Below are 18,011 nucleotides of genomic sequence, written 5' to 3'. Positions count from 1 at the left end.
TTACGTTTAGATCTTCTGATTCAGAAGCTCCAGCTATCTGTGTTCTAGTGTCTTTATTACATAAGCCTCCCATTATCCTTAAGGAAGGCAGTTCTCAAGTTACTGGCACATTTCAGTCCTCTAGGGCCAGAAACTGAGGGGAGTAGTTTTCAACATGCTGAAAGCTGGGCAGCTGGTATGGCTCTTGTAAGGAAAGACACAAGGTGTTTCGCAGTACCAGAATACATCTGACCATATCAAAAAAAAGAGCAGGCTGCTGTGCAGACCATATGCAAGATACATCTTCCAAACATGGGAAGGTAGTTGTAGCATCTACTAAAGCACTGTACTAACCCAGCCACATGTCTGAATGGGCAAGAAACCAAACCCATCTGTTTGGTTTTGCTAGCATTCCAGCTTCTCATTCATGTAATAATCACTTTTACACAGAAAGCAAGCAGTAAGAAAGATCTTTATTCCAAAATCTACACATCTAATTTCAGAACATGAGTATCTTTTTATGTTACATTGAGGCAAGTATTTCTCATTTACTATTTCACTGTGAGTGAGGGTAATTGAACTTCATAGTCCCCTGAGGATAAAGTCATACTATGTAGAAATTTAGTTGCCCACTTCACACAAACAAGTTCACCATTTCATATTAGCCCATTCTTACCAAAACACTTCATGAATGAATCAATTTAGTTTACCTTTACACAAAATAAAGAATCCCATTTGACACACAGCATTTGACTACTGTTATCCACTGTTACTTAACAGTTCAGTTAGGATATATTCACTTTTGGCCCAAGATGCATCCAGTGCGAGTGTTACAATGTATCCCTGCACCCAATCTTACAACAATCTATATACAGTGTATATGCAGCCAAGCAACAACATACATTATATTTACAGATTTTATACAATATCCCTTTACACAAGTAAAAATTGTGACTACAGAAATTAAAAAACTCATTTAAAGGTTACAAATCTATTTTAGTCATGAAATATTTAAAAATTAACCCCATGGACAAAAGGAGATCTAGAAAAATTCCCCTACGTCTGCTCTTTTATCACGACATTTACTTCTAGCCTTTGTCCGAGCCTTGAATGCTGCAGAGTTGTACAAGTGCTACAAAACAAAAGGAGAAATTAATCACAGATGTTCAAAAGGATTATATCCTTTAAAGACTTTTCTTTTTACATTAAGAAACAGTTGAAAATATTTTTTTTATTAATATCTGAAGTAAATTTAAAGGCCTTGTGAAATTCACTGAATACCTTTGCACCAAAGGCTGATGCATTTTAGCACATATACACATATAAAAGAAACTTGGACTGTATCGAAAGGCTGAGCTAGGAGCAATTCTGGAAGCCAGTCAAGTATTGAACATTATACAGACAATGTAGATTAAGTTTACCCCCAGATTAAGCCTGGTAGTACCCATTCCACGGATGGCACATGCAATGAGTACATTCACAACCAACAGATCAAAGTCACCCTTTTAGTGTCTGTTTCATTCTGGGCAGTTTGGAATTTATAAAACTCAGTTTCTTTGGTTCCCTGTATGTCCCTACCCAAAACAGGGCTCTCATAACAGCTCAAGTTTCCCATGTAGGGAGCATGACACCAACCTTCAGCCCCCATGGGAGAAAAGCAGTAGCAAATACATGCCCAGTGGAAAATCTAAAGTATGAGCTCAAAGATATTGAAAAGCAAGGTCTGATTTCATTCAGGACAATACAGGGCACTGGGAGAACCAAAGTGACAAGTTTAAAGATGACAGCCTCTAAAGTGCATATCTGGAATATCAATTAATTCAGGAGAAATATATTAGCAGATGAAGTAAAGAAAATGCATTAAGGTGCAATAACCTACCCTTTCAAAACGGGATATCTTCATTGTTTTAAGAGCTGCAGCATCTAGCATTACTGGTGGACCAAGCTCAAACACATTCCGAAGAAAGTCATTTGACTAAAAAAGAAACAGATGAAATGATCGGTTTCTCCTCTGATTATCAAGTCTCCAAAGATGACTACTGTTAAATATCAAGTATTAGAGTAAGAAATAGCAGAAATTTGTCTCAAATCTTAGTATGTTTTGCAATTAAGCCAGGGAATGCTTCTTCCTTTAATCACAATAAGGCTAAGAACTAAAACTGCCCCCTTGAGAAGACAGCTACCCCCTCTTTTTTTTTTTGGCCCAGCCAATTTGTCGCTGTTCCATTATATTCTCAATGCAAGATTAAGCAATCAGGTACAGAATCATTTGGTTTTCAAAACAAATTTTAAAATATTTGGCTGTAAAAATGCTACCTGAAAAAGCTGCTACATGCACACAGAAATGCAACTGAAGATTCAACACTGGACTAAAGAGTTTAATCCCATAATTATCATAGCAATTTGGGGGCGTATACTCCCACATTCAAGTTCCTGCTTCTACATCTCTAAACAGATGACTAGTGAACAAGCAGTTCCTAGAACAGAGATAAGGACTTAGCCCTTCCCTTCTGAAAAGCTGTCATAATCGGACTACAAGTTGTGTTCGTTATTTTTGACTAAAACTTTGCATTCATTTTTACAGGCTTGAAGAGGAAGGGTGGAGGGCATGCAGCTTTATAGCAGCCAGATGACTACACCACAGCCGAAAGAGCATAATGATTCAGGAAAAACCCTGAAGTTAAGGAAATATTTAGCTTCTCTCTCTTACAACTTGGAGAAGTGAACCCAGCACACTCAGACTACAACTCAAAGGTAGCTCATCCAGGTAATTCTAGTTCACTTTATTTCATTTTATAAGTGCCGTTTCACACTCGTAACACAAAGCCCATCTTTTCACCAAATTCTACTCAAGATTTTGTAATTCAGACAACAAAGAAGCCAGATAGGAACAATCTGAGCATGTTATGAAAAATCAGCTCACCTGCAAATGATATTGCATTCCCGACCCCAGAATCTCCTTGAAGGTATCATAAGTTTGTTTTTTAACCCAGCAGTCAATATACATGCGCTCAGGTCCAAACTTAACCATCTCTGTAGGAAAGTCACGCTCCTACACAAAATTAAAGGAAACACATATAATTTTAATTTAAGCAGTCTTTTGTGTTAGGAATTGTGTATATCACAATGAACTTTATTTCCATTAATAAATTTCACACATCAAGCCCTTCCAAATACACATCCACTAAAGATTGCATTTGTTCATACACTGACACACACCTAAAGTTAAATCTCATAGAAGACCTGAAGCTGACATTCTTCAAGTCCGAAAAAACATAAAAGAATCCTCAGCCTTCATTGTTAAAATAATCTTAAGAATTGCACTTCTCTCCAGTAAAACAGTTCTGAGTGCAGGAGTCATCTTTCCTTAGTCCCCTCCTTCCAAGTGCAATGAGCTACACTTGTGACAATGGAATGCAACAAGTGCTAGTAAGTGACTCATCATTCTTCTACAGGCAGAATCTCAAAAGTGACTTCAAATCACTTCAAAGCCTTCTCCTTAGCTTTTGAGATATTTACCTGTTGCAAACGTCAACTAATATTTAGTTGGTCTTGCCCATACAGTGATGTAAAAAGTGATTATCTCACAAGTAAAAAAAAAACACAATAGAGACTCGTAAGATAAGAAATCGCCAAAGTGACATAAGTTTGACATTTGTCTTAGAGGCTTTAATCAGAGGTTATATCACTAACCAAATATTTTGAGAGTCCTGCTTTGTATGTTGTTCTCTTGCTCTGGATATGGAAAACCACAAGATTACAGCAGAACAATTAGGACAACTCCTCCCCCCTACACAAACACTTCTTCGGCCGCTGATAAGAGCTACCATTTTGAAATCCAAGTCCCATTTATTATGCACAGCAGTTGAAGAGACTTTATAATAAACCTTTTGACAGAATTCAGGACACTTCAACTTAAAAGAATCATTAGCCTTCATTGTTCAAATGTGGGATCTGAACAGGCTGGACTGATGGGTTGAGACCAATGGCATGAGGTTTAACAAGGCCAAATGCCCGGTCCTGCACTTGGGGCACAACAATCCTGCGCAGTGCTACAGACTAGGAGAAGTCTGGCTAGAAAGCTGCCTGGAGAAGAAGGACCTGGGGGTGTTGGTTGACAGCCGACTGAACATGAGCCAGCAGTGTGCCCAGGTGGCCAAGAAGGCCAATGGCATCTTGGCCTGTATCAGAAACAGCATGGCCAGCAGGGCCAGGGAAGTTATTCTGCCCCTGTACTCAGCACTGGTGGAACTGTACCTCAAATACTATGTTCAGTTCTGGGTCCCTCACTACAGGAAGGAGCAAGAAGTTGAGGCTCTAAAGCATGTCCAGAGAAGAGCAAATGTTGGTGAAGGGGCTGGAGAACAAGTCTTACAAGGAGCGTCTGAGGGAACTAGGATTGTCTGGGGTTGCTCAGCCTTGACAGGAGGCAGCTGAAGGGAGACCTTACTGCACTCTACAATTACCTAAAAGGAGATTGTAAAGAAGAGGGTGCTGGCCTCTTCTCCCAAGTGACACAGGACAGGACCTGGGGGTGTTGGTTGAAACCTCATTAAAAATATTTTTCCTATTGCTTTCACTGAAACAGCAATTCTATTTAATAAAAAAATTCACACATTGTACACTACAGAGTTACATTCAAAATAAGACAAAAGAATCACCTCAACAGCTCGCAGAACATCTCTGAAGACAGACCGCTGCTTTCTTTTATCTACCTTGGCTCGGTGTTTGTTTCCATCTGTCGCCAGAGCTCTTAGTTTGTCTGTTAGGAGTTCCATATCTTCATAAAAGAAATCCTAGTTAAAAAAAAAATCAGTTTCTGGCCTTAGTATCTTTCCCTGCAAACAGGAAAACAGATCTCTCCAAATCAAGGCATGTTGACCTCTACAAACTGTCACTCTGTTACTTAAAGAGACAGAGATGGCAGTGACTTCCTGTAGTTCTATCTTCAGCATTTAAACCAGTAAGAATGAAATCATGGCATCCAGTTTCCCAAAATCTACTCAGATAGTCACATGAAACAGTACGGCTCCTGCATAGATACCTGCCAATCTGTTCTGCTCCATAACTCCAGGGGACTCGCTGCCTAACTGATCTGCTGAACCTGGCTGCCACTCCTGGAGACAAGCTGAGGACACTTTCAGGCTATTAGCACAGAATTCACACTGTTGGAGACGGACCATGAGATACTATTAGACTGACAGGAAGTAGTATTTAGTCCTAAGTCTTATATGGGGTGTAAAATTAGAAAGCAGTTTTACACAAAATCCTTAACAGAAGGTCCGCTTTAAGTGAACTTTAATGTGTAACCCTTTAATGGGAAATATCTTCTCTCTGTTTACTGATTCAGTGCTAGTTAACCTGTATTAGCAAGCCACTTATGTAAAATGTGTCTTATCTGAATGTTCTGTCACATCAGCTGACTTGACTTAGTTTACTGCATGCATTTCGAAAGAAATTGGTCAAAGGCAAAACAGAGCAAACATTTTTAATCTGCACTGACTGCTAAGGATCCAAAGACAATCACTTATAATGATTAAAGGGGTATTTCCTCAATGGAAAGGAAAAAGCTTTTGGTGAATAGTGGTTTTTGTTAATGCATTTTAAAGTTTTATTTACTTGCAGTCAGCTTGATCAAATAAATGATCAAGTTGCAGTCTCATTTTCTTTTCTTTCGGAGTTGACTTCCATAGCCAAGAGACTCAAATCCCTACTGCTTGCAATTATATAAGTCTCAGCAAATTGTTTCAGATTCTGCAGTGTTCACATGTCATGCATCCTGACTCATTTATTTGGAGGTAACCTTTCTCTTTGGACAGTGTTCTGGCAAAGCACAGCAGCCTTGATTGAGCTAGAAGCCACTCAGGCAGCTCTCCCAGACTGTGCCATGGGTAAGTGGTGACTGTTTCCTTCAGTGCTGTCAAGAAAACAGTTCAGAAATTAGTAAGACATAGTGCAGAACGCGAAGGCCAGTCTAGCTGTATGTGAAGTAATACCAAGAAGCCTGCACCTAACCCAACTCAAAAGCAAAAAATCTCAAATGTAGCAATACTAGTATCTGCACAAAATTTATGCAAATCCTTTCAGAATTTCCCCCTCTAAATGAACTGACTAGTCTCCAGCTGACTAACATAGTCACAAATGCTGCAAAGCCATTATGCAATACTAGTTATTCTTCTCAACATACCCATAGAAGGATACTGAAAAAACAATACTAAAAGTCTACTGAAGGATTTTCAGTTGTGAGAGCAGAATTGTGCAAACTGGCAGTCACTGGAACTTGTCTGCAAACAACTAAGTACCTAATGAGTATTCCCACTACAGCAAACAACACAATACTGTTTTATTCTGGAATGTCTCCAGGTTTTTTTTTTTAAGGATTGAGTTAAGATTTAGATTTTATAGCTTGCGCACTACATTTCAAGTTACTCTTGACTACTTTTTTCATGTTTTGTTATACTGGTTCTGTAATATAGAAATTAGTGTAGAAATGACAGCTCAATTGTTGTGAATCGTTGCCATACCAAGTTAGGTTAGGACACACACACTAAACCAAACATAATCCAGCAAATTATCTGCCACTTGTTGAGATCCAGGGTGCTATGCAACACAGGTTAAATAATTTGTCTTGTCATCATCCCAATGCACACAAATTTAGCTGCTGACATGTACTTACAGCATCTGTTTCACGTGCCAGTTCAAACAGAAGGGCTAGTGTTTCTCCAGCAGCTATTCTCATGTTGAGATCATCACAAGAAAGCAGACTTGGAAGTTTATGCAAGTGCCTAAGGAATAAGTCACATTTTATTAAGATGTACATTTTGTTGATACCACTTCACTCCACATAAAAACAAACCTTTAAAAATTTTGATTTTCCAAGAAAAACACTCACATTTCTATTTTCTTCTTCACTTCATTCATTGGACAAATGGTCAACAACAGTGTCCATGCTAAGAGAGCACTGATATGAAGCACAGTATTATGGGTACTCGATACACCATTAGTGTCTCTATCTCGCGGATATGCCTTTGTGAAAATGTTTTCCAGGCATTCCATAGTTGAGCACAGCTCCTGAAAAGGGGAAACAAGATCATAAAAGTGGCTTATGATTCATATATTTTCATACTATCAATTCGTTAAAAAAAAGTCTCATTTATCCTTACCGTAATGTCATCAGTGACAATGAAACAGCAAATCCCTAAGCAGGTTGCACACTAAATACAAAAGAAAAAAGTGTCAGTATTTGACATCAATGTAACTGTTTACAAAAGCTTCAAACTTTGACCTTTGAAATTTAACATCTGTAGTAATGGAAATTAAGACCTTAACAGAGCAGAAGTCTTCAATGCTGCTTACTTCAGCTACTTTCTAACAGTTAGTTCTCTAGTCTCAGGACAATTTTACAACATATGGTCCTCCCAAGCCTCCACTTTTCATGTTGTATTATTTAATGTAGTTCACAAAGTCCTTCCAAAAAGCTACATGTAGCACTCCTTTCACTCAGTTATTTTAAAATCCATCAGATTCACTAGCAGAAATTATGATGATAAACAGTAATAGATATACATTATATATTCACAGCTGTGGGAAATATTTTCCCCTCTCTGCCCGCTACTACAATTAAGCAGCACGAAAACGCTGGACTTCAAAAGCCTTTCTTGGAACTTTCCTACTTTTCCTGCAAGGTCCTACACACCTCTTCCTGATCCCCGTATTCTACTCTGTCTCCTCCTGCAAAGGGTAGGAAAAAAAGTTTGAAAGTGATGTTCGCACTAACCACATGGGACTCAGAACTACTTAGACAGGATAAGCTTTAATAGCTTTTATGTTCATAGGAACAACTCCTGTTGGACCAATACTACCTCCCCTCTTCCAGGTGACAGTACAAATTATAACACAGCTTGAGCACAAGAGGAGAAGTAGGCAGTTATATAATGATAAAGGCAAGCTGGAGAATATTAGCTAAAATTCTGAAGTTTCAAAAAAATATCGACAAGAGCTTTAGACTGTCTTCAGTCAGTATTTCGAGAATACCAGTGACAAAGATGAGACTAAAACCTTGAAGTACTTTTGGGTGTATGAATGTATCAGGTATGTAGCTCTAGATTTGCTCCATGTAATTTTGTAATATATAAATACATTTGCTTAAGTATCATATTTGTTAAAGAAGTTAAAATTAACACAGAAAGAAGACAGTCAGTGGTAAAAGTTGCAATTTTTTCTATACGACTTCAACACCAGCCCTCAGAACTGCAGTAAGGAGACTGCGACGTAGTGACTAAACACTTGACAAAGTACTAGACATAACAAGTCTTTAAGCAAGTTCCTAGGTTGAAGGAGAGAATGACAAGCAACCTTTGGGTGGAACCCTTTAAGCCAGTGAAAACTGCTATGCCTTTATAGAGCGTACGTCAACTTTATGAGTTTACAATAATGTAACCTTTAGTTCTGGATTACACAATGGTGAGCTGGTCAAAAACTGCCCTCTGTCCCTGGTGTGTAAACGAACACTTCATACTTACAGCTTGTCTGGCTTGGATACTGGCTGTTCCATCACAGACAATCTTCTTCAGAATTGGACCAAGGGTCTTAAAAATCTCCTCACTTTCAATTCCTGACCCCATCTGCACACACAGAAGACACGCTAGTCCAGCAGCAGCACACTGTTCATCACTCTTGCCTAGAGATAAATATACTAGGATTAGTAATCACCTTGTGCATTGCCTCCTTCTTTTTAAGGCAGCAGTCAAAAACCTGAAAGTGGAAATACAAAAACCAATAGAAGAATTTCAGTTCATTTCCTAGGTCAGTTAAAATATGACACCTAAATTCAGAACCGTAATGCTGTAAACATAACTAAATTAAATATACTATAAAGTTCTAGAGAAGCTTCAGTCTGGATTTCTTTTAAGCAATGAGCTGTTTCAGAGGGATTGTGGCTTTTTAATATCAAGTATATTAATTACCTTTCTTTATGCAGCGTTCAATGCTATCAGTTAGTGTCATTCTCCTTTCCATGACAAATTCATATAGTATTTTAGAAGAAAAAGCACTTTTAAGACTTTCAAGAGCTGCTTGTCTTGTCTTTGCACTGTCAGAAAAGAAAAGGAAGAGCTCTTGAAATCAGCACACACAAATTACAGCTCAGTCTTTGTTTTTACGGTAGTTTATATTTGCCTGTGCCCAACAGAAGAGTAACCCACAGAAATACCATGAAGTACAAAATTGCTATGGATTGCCTCCTTCCCAAGGGCGGAAAAACTTAGGTTGGAGATAGTACACCAGGCCAGAAACAAAATCACTCTACTTCAAGCTCTTAGGAAAGGGAAGCCTGACTCATACATAAACTTGGTGGAGCGGGAAAGTTCTTTTCAGATCCAGAAAAAAAACCAAGTCTCCTCCAGTATGATATAATTGTATTTCAGCAAGCATATGAAAAGGTCTGATGTATACTTCCCTAGTTTTATCAGGGGAAGCCAGTAAACAACATACAAATGCATTTCTTCCAAGCATACTATACCTCTTGTCCAATGTAAGATCAATAAATCCCTTCAATTTGTATTCTAAGTCTTCTTGAGTGGCTTCTTCATCAACTTCAGGCCCTAATCCAGAAAAAATAATTTAGTCCTGCTGATTTACGTTTTATTAGCAGATACAACAGTATCCAACACTTCATGTTTTTAACACTGAAAAGAAAGCAGATTAACATAGGCAACAGCTGCACAACTGTTCGGTATTACAGTGACAGAATGGTGTTCAGTATAGTATACCAAACTGCACCTTAGAATATTTTTGAAAAAATTGATATATCAATACATTTGTGCTTGATTTACACCTGCTTCTTACGTGTGCCAGGAATGAACAAGGGAGCTAATCAGGTCTTACATAAATTTGCTGCAACTGATGCACATCAGCCAATCCTGTTAGAAATGCATTTCCATTCCATCCACTGTATCTACCCCACAGTACAGCAGGGTGTTCACTGCTCATGCAGTGTCTAAGCAGCCTGTCCCATCTGGCATCAATTCAGAACTCTTTGCAACAGAAGCTCAGTTAAAAGTATTCATAGGGAAGGCTCCCTGCCTTATCCTCCTCTAGAAGCCTTTCAGGTCCCATCCTCCCAACAAAATGACATCGGAGCAGTCCAGGTTACAGAGATGGTAGAGAAGACAAAGCACAAATCTAGTTCAAAACAGGCAAACGTAACTGCTCCCATCTCAAACTCTTCTGTAATTCTTACCACCTGGACTGTGTATTATGACAAACAATGGCTTATAACACACCTTGAACTTATTGTCTCTAAAAGTTAGCATCATACAATTCCAACAGGAAAAGCCTAATTGTTTCACGAGAGGCTCATGAAACCTAGAGTATATTCTTACCAAATAAAAACGATAGCCACCAGATTAACATCACAGTGTTCAATCGAAAGTCACTATTTTGCTACTGCTACTTACAGTCTAGTACTTAAACTCCTAAGCCTACTCCAGTTTTACATTTTCAAAAAGACGAACAGATATAAATGAACAGATATAAATGAAAGAATATACCATCCTCAGTGAAGCTAGCAGGATCACTGAAGCCACTGCAGTGGCTCATAGTTTCAATTGAAGCATCTTCATCGCTAAAAGGCTGCACATTTCTGGGCTGACCACCTTAAGGAAAGATGAATAAAATAGTTTGGTCATTTTTCATATAGAAAAGGAAGATTTGAACACCAAAAGCAGAATTTAATCCTCCCCACAGACTCACTCTCCTTGGCCCAGACACAAAGTATATTTCCTTCCTCTGCTAGGTCCTTTACTCCCACCTATTCTGAAGACTTTTTTGCTCTGTTCTCAAAGATTGTGAACGGTGGGGAAGAGCACAACTAGTTTTCAAAGTACTGGCAGATTTCCTAGCTCTAGCTTTAGGATCTTTCTACAACCAACACAAGATGATGCAATTTCCTGTGACTGTGCTTTAAAAATAGCTCAATATTAATTTAACTGTTAGCACAAGCTACCTAAAAGAAGTCATACAACCTTTATTTTTCAATTTTGAGACACTTCAAGCCAGTATAAATTATACATTTAGGCAAACATATACTATCCAATCCAGTGCAGGATTTACGGGATTAAGTGTAGTATGTGCAGCATCCACCACATCCAACCCTATTTTAATACCGAATTACAAATACAAACCAAACATCAAATCCTTCAACAGAGGAAAAAAAGTTCTCTCAGGATCAAGGAGGCCTTGCTTCAGAACCTTCAGTCTTCTCAAAGAAAGCAGTATTATTTTCATTGCTGCTCATTTCTACAACTTTTCATACTTGTATCTTATTGTTGCAACTTTAAGAGTTGGAGAAGTTTGACCTGATAATACTGTACCTTCTATTGTTGTCCTATCATAGCCCTTAATTTGTCTCTACTGAAGCTGATTAACAAAATAGTTTCCCTGTTGCACCAGCAACTCCCAAACGTCATTCAGAGAACGCAAAACTCTGCTCTTCCACCTACTTTTTTGTGGTACAATTAATTACAAGTTGTTTAGGAAGGCTTCAGACAGGCTTCCTGACTACTACAACCCACAAAAAATGCCCTTATTTATCTAGGCAGAAATCAACCTTGAGCCAATCATTGTCCAAGTGCTTTCCAAAAGTTAATTCACTCAAAGGTTTTGCAGCTCTTGGCCGTAAATCACCTACTTATATCACCGACCATAATCCTTGATGTTTCCTATATTTACAAAGGACAAACATTAGCCAACACACAGACCAAGAAATTTGGAAGCTGAGAGATCTGGCTCAACCATGTTCTTGCTTCCAGTGATGTCAACCAGAGAAGTTCAATGGGACAAGGACAAGAATGACTGCCAGCCCTTCAAAACTAATATAAAAGCAGCTGCATAAAGACTCAGTGAATTGCTCACTTCCTGAACTGCTAAAGAGACAGACTGCTCACAGCTACGGTAGCCTGAAGGGAAATTTCTCATCACCCCACAAAACCTCCCTTTTGCCCAGACAACCGCGCTTCAGCCACAAGCATTCTGGATCTGCATAAATAAAGTTTATTTTACAAAATACGTTTTACAGTATACTTTTTTTTTGTAATAAGTTTTTTTTAAAGAAACTGAAGCCAGTCAAGACACAATGCGCTGACGCACGGCCAAGTGACACCCACAGCCACTTACCCCGCCCCGGAAGGGCCCACTGCCCCCGGCCTCCCTGCGCTGCCCTGGAATCATAAGATCACTAGGTTTGGTAAGACCTTTGACATCATTAAGCCCAACCGTACCTGTCCGCTACTAAATCATATCTTTAAGCACTTTATCTACCCGTCTTTTAAAAACCTCCGGGTGGTGACTCAACCGCCTCCCCGGGCAGCCTCTGTCAGGGCCCGATAACCCTTTTGGTGAAGGGATTTTTACTTATGCCCAATCTAAACCTCTCCTGGCACAGCTTGAGACCATTCCCTCTTGTCCTATCACCTGTCACTTGGGCGAAGAAACCAACACTCACACTACAACCTCCTTTCAGGCAGTTGTACATAGTGATAATATCTCCCCTCAACCTCTTCTTCTCCAGGGTAAACCACCCCAGTTCCCTTATCTGCCTCTCTATTTCCTAAGACTTGTTCTCCAGCCCCTCCACCAGTTTCGTCGCTCTTCTATGGACACACTCCAGGACCTAATGTCTTTCTGGTAGTGAGGGGCCTAAAACTGAACACAGTATGTGAATCATACAATGATTAGGTTGCAAAAAACTTCTGAGATCAACTCCAACCGCACCTGTCCACTACTAAATAATGTCCCCAAGCACCTCATCTACCTGTTATTTAAATATCTCAAGGGACTCAACCACCTACTTGTGCAGCCAGTGCTCCATAACCCTTTTAATGAAGAAATTTTTACTTGTGTCCAACCCAAACTCCCCCTGGCGCGGCTGAGCACAGGGGCAGAAGCACTTGCCCGCCGCTGCTGGCCACGCTCTTTCTGGTAGAAGCCGAGCTGCTGCCAAGCTGCTCCGCCTCCCCGGGGCGCATGCGCGGAGGAGGCGTGAGGTGGCGGTTTCTGCTCCAGCTCCGACCCGACGCCTTCGCACCGGCCCCACAAGGAGCGCGGGGGCTGAACCCTCCACGCCGACCCCCCTGGCCTCGCTCACCGGCTCCGCGCTGGTGGTTGCCCCCCCGCTTCTTAGGCTTGGGCATGATCGTAGCGTCGCTCGTGTCCCGCGGCCCCTTTTTGCTCCGGGTCTCGGTGTGTTGTGCTCCCCCCCGCCCGGGAATGAGCGCCAATCAGCCGATGGAAGAGCAGGATCGCTTTTTATTCCAACGCTTTTGTGAAGTCGATTTCCCTGGCCGGGGCAGCGGAGGTGATTGGCGAAAGCAAGAGGAGGACGAATCGGCAGCAAAGGCAGAAATCCCCGTGGAGGCCCGCGAGCGGAGTCGATGCATCTTTCTCCTCTCAGACACCCGGGGCTAAAGGCGCGGAGGGGGCGCCGGCACGGCTTTTATAGGTAGATGGGCGTGGCTTAGTGACGTAGAGTACTCTCCACCAATGGCTGCGAGCGCCGAGCTGGTGACTCAGCCGCGCGAGCCCGTGACGTCACCGATGTTTCGCGCGCCGCGCCGCGGTGCTCGCTGGGAGTGGCGGCGGTGCTTGGCCTGGACTGACCCAGGCTGGCAGCAATGGCGGCTGCGAGGGGGGCAGGCAGGCAGGCAGGCAGGCAGGCAGGCAGGCAGGCAGGCAGGCAGGCAGGCAGGCAGGCAGGCAGGCAGGCAGGCAGGCAGGCAGGCAGGCAGGCAGGCAGGCAGGCAGGCAGGCAGGCAGGCAGGCAGGCAGGCAGGCAGGCGGGCAGGCGGGCGGGCGGGCGGGCGGGCGGGCGGGCGGGCGGGCGGGCGGGCGGGCGGGTGGGTGGGTGTAGTCCTTTCGCTGGCTGCCGGCTGGGGCCTTTGGGCGGGGGACGTGGCGGGAAGGCTCGGCTGGGGCCTCATAGAATAGGTTCGCTTGGAAGGGACTTTAAAGATCATCCAGTTCCAACCCCGCTGCCATGGGCAGGGACTCCTCCCACCAGATCAGACTGCCTAAGGCCCCATCCAACCTGGCCTTGAACACCTCCAGGGATGGGGCAGCCACAGCCTCCCTGGGCAACCTATGCCAGTGCCTCACCACCCTCATAGTAAAGAAATTCCTCCTCATGCCTAGTCAAAATCTGCCCCTCTCCAGTTTATACCCACTGCACCTCGTCCTATCACTACAATACCTTGTAAACCGTCCCTCCCCAGCTGTCCTGTAGCCCCTTCAGGTACTGGAAGGTTGCTCATCTGCCCAGACTGGTGGTATCAGTTATCTCTACACCAGATTTCCTTGCATGCACAAAGATGTTACATTCCTGTGGGTTGTATCTCCCAGTTTGGAAACTGGTACTGCAGCACCATATGGTTTTGGTTTTAATCCAAAATTGATATTCCTGTTTTCTTCTGGACTTCAGATAAAGAAAAATAATACAGTATTCTTATGCACCAAAAAGGGATTGGATTATAATGTTTCTGAAATGTAAATGTTTATGAAATCACACAGTGCTGCAAGGTTTGAGGAACCGAAGGCAATTTTGCAGAACATGCTGAAAAGTTACATAAGACACAATAGCAATTAGGCTATTTGAGTTCCTTTGTGTACAAAAAATGCTTACGCTGACTTCCAGAAAGGTAAACTTTCATAACAATTCCACGTAAAATCTACATGAAAAAATGAAGCGGGATTCAGCAGCTCCTTTGTGCGTGTTGAAAAAGGAAATGCTGGTAGTGTCTGTTTCTAGAAAATGGTAGCTGTTCATTGTGATACCTGTGGGTGCTGGTAGAGCCCAATGTTTTGCATTGCTGTGCAGTGTGAGCCTGGTGAACAATTCCTCATTAGGCATGAAACAGTCAAATTGCTGAAGAAGCTTAGCCAGTTCTTTTAGCATCCTATTTAAATAAGAGAAAAAGCCAAAGAGACAAAGGTCAGTACATAATGCATCTATACAGGACAACACAAGCGTGTCTCAGAGGCATGGGTTTTTCTCCTTCGGGATGAAATGTTAGAGCAGAGCCCAGAAGAGCCTTCCAGGTAAGTAGGTGGAGGATTTGCAATTAAATACAGAAGGCACAGCTGTGCCCTTGGGTACACAAGACTCAATATTAGAACAAGGGAGCAGTGCTGGATAAGCTATGACACTTACTAGGAGCCAAGCAAATTTGTACAGTGGAAGTATTTGAGATGCAAGATGCCAATACCATTTAAGTGAGGTCAGCCACGTCCTAATGATTTCCTGTGTGCTGGCACTCTGAATGTATAAATTAATGTTAGAGGTGCAAGCTGACTGGCCTAGACTTAACTGAAATCATCACCATCATGCTGACAGCCGTGTCTCAACGACACAGTGCTGCCTGAGGCTGCCAGCAAGGATTAGGTTTAATGCTGAACTCCTGGCAGGTGTGATGGAGTTTGAATAATGTGCAGAACCATGCATATACACATGGTAGTCCAGGTGTCCTGCAGCGGACAGGCGTGACAGCAGTTGTACCTCATGGTGGAATGATAAGAATGAAGAGAAGTGTCATAGCCCTTGTGAGTTTGAAGATGGTCTTACCAAGACAGGTGCAGGCAAAGCCCTAGAGAGGGAGAGCAAACAATGTTGCAGCTCAGGTGGGAAAAGCAACTGCTAAGGTACAAAAAGGTGTTGCCAGACTCAGACAACCAAAATAAATTACAAAAGGTGACAGAAACAAAGAACCTGTAACTATTTTGTATATATTACCACTCTGAATTTTACTTGAGCTTCTACTATGCACTGTCTCCAGGTTACCGAGGTACCCTGGTTATCTGCCCATAACCACCATGAGATCTCTGCGCAGGGGGGGTTGTGTATCACTGCTTAGTTTTGCCATTTGTCTGTGACAGAACACTCTTTGTCTCGACTGCTGACTTCTTGCCCACTATCCTGATTTATCCTGTTGGCAGGAATGTGTGGCGCCAAGTAGGCTGGCTCAAGATTACTTTCTAACAAAAATCTTTGGCTAAAAGGAGAGCCACATGGTGTTAGAAATCTGTATACCTATTGTCTGGCTTGTGCTGGAGCTACTGGTATCAAGGGTGTCACAGCCCCACCGGCACCAACGATACCACCGGTAGGTGAAAGGTGGCATCCTTTGGAGAAATATACTCTATGAAGCTGCAAGGCAAACTGGGAGTGGAAGGTCAGCAGGGCAGCATAGCAGTGGCTTCGCTACCAAGCAGGAGCAACCCCCCAGCACCCAAACAAGAAGAGCAAAGCAGGTCCAGTAGTCATTATGAGTTTCAGCTAAGAGTACAAATTGTCAGTGATGATCCAAGTGACCGTAGTGACAAGGAGGTCTGAGGTCAAGCCAGAAAGTCAAGTCATCAAGTCAGGGTCAGAATCCAGTTCAGTGGCAGTAACCAGGGCCAGCCAGCCACCAGTCTGATCATCATCAGACAAGCTCACAGGGATGAGGAGGATCCGAGATTGTCCAGGGTGGGGCAGGGTCTGGACCAGCATGTACATGGCCAGGCACAGGTGTATCTGTAACAAGGACCAAGAGAGAGCATTTCAGTGTAAGTGCAGGTCCTGAGAGAAGGTAAGCAGGTCTTGCTTCTTGGAGCTTTTTCTCCAGCAGAGCTGCCTTTGAGCACAGGCAGCTTAATGCTGACAAAAGCCCTAAGAAAAGTTCTAATGAAGAACTCCAGCCCACCTGAGGGACACGCATATGTGACTGAGTCAGTGTGGCTTAGTAAGTGTTTGTGTGGCACAGTTTATTTTAGAGACATGTAAGCTGCTATCATATTATGAATTATTGGAGGCATAGCTGAACATACTTGTTTACGCCATCAAGTGCTGTAAGGAAGTCAGAAATGAGGGAATCACGTGGATCCTTTATTAATGCAAATATATTTTCCCCCTCTTTTGACGTGATGCTTCTGCCGCCTTTGCAGACAAAATCCTTTGGATTTTCTTTTTTTTTTCATTCCTGCCATTCCTTAGAATACAACTCTGCAAACACAAAAGAGAATCCCAGGCTTTTACTGGTTTCTTTGTATTACATGATCAACTTCATCACAGTCATAAAAGATCTTGGAACCCAGGAGAGTGTCCCAAGCTGGAAGATATGCCACGCTAAGGCATCCTCGGACAAATACTCCAAAATGCCTGTGTTTCTAGTGACCTACCAGAACCAACAGGCCTTCAGAGTGTGAAGCTGTTACCAGTGCCATGGGCCTTACTCTGGAACACTTATTGTTCCAAATGCTGTCAGCATCGATGTGTAGCCTTGCTGCTCAAAATAAATCTGCCTATAACAAATTGCAAACACGACCCTGCACCATCCTTGCTGCAGCATTATGCTTGGTTGGGACTTACTTGACTCTGTAGGCAAAGGTAACTCATTTCCTTCACATAGGTAGGGCACCTGGTCTTGTACCTGGGGAGAAAGACTAAAACTTGGGAGGGAAATTTCATGTCAGGTCTTCACTGGGAAGGTGCTCAGACGGGCACATGTAGTTCCAGGCATACATGCAAGATGTGTCTGATCAGTTCTTAAATAGCGTTTAATGACAGTTCTGAGCTATCTATCTGAAATGACATGAATTGTTAATGGACAGCAGTAAGGTGCAAATTTCAAATAAAAACATGTAGAAGAAAAGCCAAGAGCTGCAGCTTTTCCCCTTCGAATGCTGTGACACATATTGGAGGGCTGAACTGTTCCTGCTATAACATTTCACAGGTATTACGTTGCAACAAAAGTTGTACAGCATCCAGGATGAAGGTCCTTTCAGTTTTCTTACATCATTTACCTCCCATCTTCTTATTTATATTTTGGAAGCCTGACTAGTCTTGGTCATACATCCAAGAACCCCAAGTCCAGAATAAAATCATTTGTGGCAGTAGGGTTGCTATTGGTGTAGCTATTATTAGAGCCTGAGGGAGTTTTGGCCTTGGATAAAGGGGTAGGTTCAGACTCTGAAGGAAGCTCTGATGTCTACAGCTGGCTGAA

General features: G+C 42.2%; 1 protein-coding gene across 1 annotated transcript; it reads right to left on the bottom strand.

Moving 5' to 3' along the window:
- Positions 1-436: 436 nt before the first annotated feature.
- On the bottom strand, positions 437-13,440 carry IFRD1 (interferon related developmental regulator 1). Its single transcript, XM_009566660.2, has 12 exons — positions 13,124-13,440; positions 10,530-10,634; positions 9,500-9,581; positions 8,946-9,070; positions 8,502-8,659; positions 7,143-7,193; positions 6,872-7,050; positions 6,656-6,764; positions 4,641-4,775; positions 2,903-3,031; positions 1,859-1,954; positions 437-1,111 (listed from the first exon to the last, which is right to left on the bottom strand). The coding sequence occupies exons 1-12, from the start codon at positions 13,167-13,169 to the stop codon at positions 1,022-1,024; spliced, it is 1,305 nt and encodes a 434-aa protein (XP_009564955.1). The 5' UTR covers positions 13,170-13,440; the 3' UTR covers positions 437-1,021.
- Positions 13,441-18,011: the final 4,571 nt, after the last annotated feature.

The sequence above is a fragment of the Cuculus canorus genome, chromosome 1 (assembly GCF_017976375.1).
Source record: "Cuculus canorus isolate bCucCan1 chromosome 1, bCucCan1.pri, whole genome shotgun sequence".
Taxonomy (NCBI): Eukaryota; Metazoa; Chordata; class Aves; order Cuculiformes; family Cuculidae; genus Cuculus; species Cuculus canorus.
The sequence above is the reverse complement of the archived record's forward strand: the minus strand, read 5'-3'. Positions and strand labels throughout refer to the sequence as shown.